At 37.9% G+C, this 5000-nt stretch overlaps 1 protein-coding gene across 2 annotated transcripts in view; it reads right to left on the minus strand.

Annotated features, from left to right (window-relative positions):
- Window positions 1-5000, minus strand: part of LOC143033833 (major facilitator superfamily domain-containing protein 4A-like) — a 366188-nt gene that overhangs the window by 360820 nt on the left and 368 nt on the right. For both annotated transcript variants that reach the window (XR_012967192.1, XM_076199372.1), the window contains exon 1: window positions 4660-5000. This exon is cut by the window's right edge and continues 368 nt beyond it. Coding sequence is in view for 1 of the 2 variants with exons in the window: in XM_076199372.1 (XP_076055487.1) it covers window positions 4660-4837 (178 nt within the window). In the remaining variant the exon portion in view is untranslated. The remainder of the gene's footprint in view (window positions 1-4659) is intronic.

The following is a 5000-nucleotide window of genomic DNA, read 5'->3' on the forward strand; positions in this document are numbered from 1 at the left end:
TCAAAGGTGACAACCTTTTTACACTTAATGAGAATCAGACAAGAAACAATGGTCTCAAACTGTCCGGAAATAGATTCAATTTGGAAGTGGGTAGAAACAACTTTGCCAACCGTGTAGTTAATGAATGGAATAAACTTCCTGCAGAGGTAGTGCAATGTAGTTCAGTTCGAAGCTTTAAGAATCATTTAGATAAACACCTAAGCAAGATGCTGTAATGATTATCATTTATTTTATTTGTTTTTTGTTTTGTTACCATTTGTCTGTTTGATTCTCATTTATCGTTAGTTATATGTCAATTTATTTTTATTTATTATTTACCTGTTTCTTTATCATTTAACTATACCTATGCATTTACTTATGCATTTTATTTGTTATTTACATTATTATAGTTTTTATTTATTCATTTATTATTATTATGATTTTTTCGCATTCGACCTGGATATGGACCAAAAGGTCTCCTGTCGGCATGCTCCGCCTTTGAAATATGTGTATATATATATATATATATATATATATATATATATATATATATAAATATATACATGTATATATATATGTATATATATATATATGTATATATATGTATATATATACAGTATATATATATGTATATATATGTATATATATATATATATACATATACTGTATATATATATATGTATATATATATAGTATATGTATATATGTATATATATATATTATGTGTATATATATATATATACATATATATATATATATATGTATATATATATATGTATACTCTTAAATACACAAAACAAGTCTTCTTACACAAGTGACTTTGCCCTAGCAAGCAAGCCCATCCGCTTAAGCCCTACTCGAATGCAAATGACATGCAATGCTGCCAAACTTTGCCGTTATTGACCCCCTTGCGCAGCGGGTGGCCTCTTTTCCACCCCCCCCCCCCCGTCCAGGTTACTTTCCTTCATCTCCTTGGCACCCTTTCCCATTGCAGTGAAAAGAGACTCAGCTTCGCGCTCGCTGGCACGAACCCTTTGTAGGTCCCAGTCTTAAAAAAATGCTGATGGAAGAGATGAAAGCCTTCCAGCCATTGAGCAGCAGCAGCAGCGTGTAATCAATACCCAAAGCGTTTAAGCCTCAGGTGTGAATTTTATGTTACAGAGTAAGCAAGTCATGATTTATTCGTGTATCTATCTTTATTTAATCTTTTATAACTCCTGGCTGGACAGTTTCTCCAAAGTCTGCCAGATTACCTGGTGACTAATAAATAAATGATAAATAATTAGATAAATGAATAAATAAACAAATGAATAGATGAATGAATACATGAATAAATAAATGGATAAATAAACAAATGAAATACCTAAGAGACGCTGTAGCCTAATGGTTCTCTTTTCTTCCAATTAATTCTTACCTGGGACGCTAACCAGCCTAACGGATTCAAAATCACTCTTAACACCATTGCGTGGTCGTCTCATTGATATTGCCTATTGACAGAGTAGAGTGCATGTACCCCTCCTGATCAGGTACGAGTAGATGTGATTGGAGAATGGTTTTGAATGGACGATGAATTGACTCGGTTCGAAGGGAAGTCTTTATCTACGCATGATGGGACGACGAGGGGTGTGTGGGGATCGCCATGTCAGGGAAGCTTAAACCAGCTTTGGTAATGTCGGACCCTGCTGGCTGTGTCTTGCTGCAATGCTTCTAACCTTCCAGGGGGGCAGTGGGCGGGGAGGTTGAGGGATGGTCCTGCATCCACAAGGAGCTAAGATAAAAGTGGGAAACGAATGGGTCTTGGATGGGTGCAGGGGGAGGTGCCTGCCTGCCTGCCTGCCTGCCTGCCTGCCTGCCTTGGCTTGTGACCCCCTATAAAGAACCCTTTTGGTGTATATGGATATAGATAAACTTCTGATCAGTGCTAATCCAAACACAATCCACCAACCCTTGGCTTCCTAAGACCTTTCTAACTGTGACAGACATTAGAGGTTGCAGAAGACCAGTGCCCCATTCTATTCCTAAGAGCTAATTATCATGGTCTAGTTGAATGAGACTGATTGTAGACCATAGTTACAACTAGCCATTGTAACATGCACCTCTCACTATGCAACAGTCTTGTTCAGCTAAAATCTAAATGGTAAAGTTCTCGGGTAGCACCGTCCCCGAGGGGATATAACGGCCATGCAGAGGACCATTAAATCCCTCTGACACACATTTTCCGTTGGCATACGCAGACCATGAAAAGTAATTTTGTGGATTTTTTCCCATGTGCCTTTATCTTAGGAAAAATAAGCCTTATGAAAAGGCTACTTTTTTCCAATATCGATGTCTGTTCCAAGGAGGCAATATGGCTTCCGTTGAGGTGGTTGATCTTTTTTTTCACATAAACATACTTTGTGAAATATATTGGGGCGAAAAATATCCATAAAAACGGCGAATAATTGTTTAACAACAAATTATCATTATGAAGGCCAATTTAGCCCTGAAACACGTTATTTATTTTCCAGATAATATTTTTTTCGGCGCTCAAGTGAAGGACGTTATCAAATTCAAATTCAAATTAAAGGTCAACTGAAAAGGTTTTCAAAGAGGAGGTGAATATTTGCCAGATGTATGGCTTAGTCACTTCTTGATCAAATAATGCAAAAATAAATCCTAATTATTACGCAATGTGATAGAAAGGCCAATCAAAATATCGGTAGCAGACAAACTTTCCTTCGCCGATCTTCAACTGTTCTCGTAAGGCTGTGACGTCAACCTCGCTGTTTACATTCTGGTGCATCCATATGCGTGCACTATAAAATGCTTCGACGCGCTGTCAACTTGATCAATGATCTGTCATACTTCGTGTGTTAGCAAGGCTTTATCAAGTATTTAGTTCGAAAACGATTTATTGTGTCGCCGCAAATTGCATCAGTGATTCGACGAAACATTCTGCTTTGGATAGACTTCATTTTCATTCTTTTCTGAAAGATCCTGTTTGCAAAAAGGATTGGATCATTCGGTGCAGACGGCATGAGTCATGAAAGCCTGAATTGAAGGTGAAACTCTATTCGAAACATTTCGAAAAAAAAAAAAACCAGTACACTCGGGACCCTGGCCTTGCCAAGTCACTAGGAATTAGCATGAATCCATTTCTAAAAGAAGATGCAACACCGATTTTTTTTTTTTTTTCATCGACAAGACCCCAGGTTCGTCAAACAAACGCCGTCGAAGGAACACTGCTATTGAAAAAAGACAACTCCTGGAGGTAGGTCTATCAGTCTGTATCATGTGTAAATGTAGGCCTGTGTTATCTACGCTGTCACTGATAATCGTTAACAAGCATGGTTAGGCTTGACTAACGATTTTTGGGTTAGACCTAAGCAGATAAAGGGTATAGTCATGACATGGGCTAGCTATAGCCTGTAGGTCTACATGATCACTCCATTCCACTAGGCCATAGTCATGCCTGTCACCCTAGTGACTAGGGTGACATGCATAACTATGATGACAGGGGCTTCCATTATAGGCCTATGAACACGTCTTGTCAATTGGAGTAAACAATTTTTTTTTTTTTTTTATAGTCAAAGTAGTGGAATCCCCCATCACCACCACCCCAGCAGGAGTTAAGCCTAATTATCCTAGACCAGGAGGGAGGAATTCGTACTGATATAGACCTAATTAATTTTTTCAGCTGTTACAAAGTGCCTATGATAAATATCTACCTTCTACAAATATCACTACCAGCGAAACTAAGATGGAATGTGAAAGTGACCATGGTGACAGTGCCAAGCATATCATTGATGGCTTCTCTTCCCGTACAGCAACCACTACCTATGGTAGATGATTCTATAGACATGTCTGTGAGTATCTTTTGCTAGCCTTCCTCTTCCTTTCAGTCAAATGATTTCTCTATTCTCTTTGCTACATAAGTCTGTTTTATTGCACTTTATCACAGATAAAAAAAAATTATAATTCATGAATCCTTGACACTTTTGCCTGTAAATATGAGGCTTTGCATCCAAATCCGATAAATCTTCTTCACTCGACGTGAAGTCACTTTTGTATCACTGGCCATGTCCAAGAATGTAAACCCTTACGTCATCAGTTGCCCTGGCGGTGGAAAGTGTAACTACGACACTGAAAAGTTCGTCTGCTATCAGGTACTTTTAAGATCATGCTATTTGGATAAAATCAAGACTATAAAATGCTAGAAACGTGCATTTTAGTGTTCTAACTTCTTCCAAGTTATATTTTCATACATGAAATAACAAAAAATAAAGTAATCCAAAACCTTTTCAGTTGACCTTTAAGGTATCATTCTAATATCACGCAAACACATTTTTCACTTCTTTCGTTTTTGCATTATTACGTTACCTAAGTTAGGCTAGGTTAGGATATATTAGGGTACGAGCTGTTGGGCAACGTAAATTCCATGTTAAATATCTGTTTGCGCGATTGGGGTCTTCTTTTTCATATACTTAATTTTTTTTTTATAGAAATAAAATGTTTGTGTTCTTATGATCAGAACTCTGAAGACACGTAATAGAACATCCCTTCCATTACACAGCCTCGATAGACGGGTCAGCTGATAAAAGTAAACAAACTGTTTTCAAGTTAAATATTTATTTCTAACTTCTCCGTCCATCACCAGCTCTGCATGAACATCTTCAACAAATATAAAAATAAGGGGCTTACCTTCTGGAGGAGGGACCATCGTATGGCCCATTTTGTTAACGCAGAGCTCCTTGGCATGCCCAATCACACCATCTCCGCCGAAGGCGAGCCCGCCATTTCTGGTAGTAGGTTGTGGAGGGGCACCGTTTTCAGTCGTCTCAGGCGTCGAGTAGAACGAAACAGGTTCGTTTTGTTCCATTTTTTTAAAATGACAATTCTCGAGCTATTCCTTTGTTTATCAAAGAAACGTACAATGAACAGTGCACTGCAGTACCCTAAAACTTAATGGATATTTCGTCCCAGTACTTCTGTTGTGAGATGGGGAGCATTCGAATTTCAACAAAATGTCTTCATACTTTGGG

The sequence above is a fragment of the Oratosquilla oratoria genome, chromosome 16 (assembly GCF_046742065.1).
Source record: "Oratosquilla oratoria isolate Oo_2021 chromosome 16, ASM4674206v1, whole genome shotgun sequence".
Lineage (NCBI taxonomy): Eukaryota > Metazoa > Arthropoda > Malacostraca > Stomatopoda > Squillidae > Oratosquilla > Oratosquilla oratoria.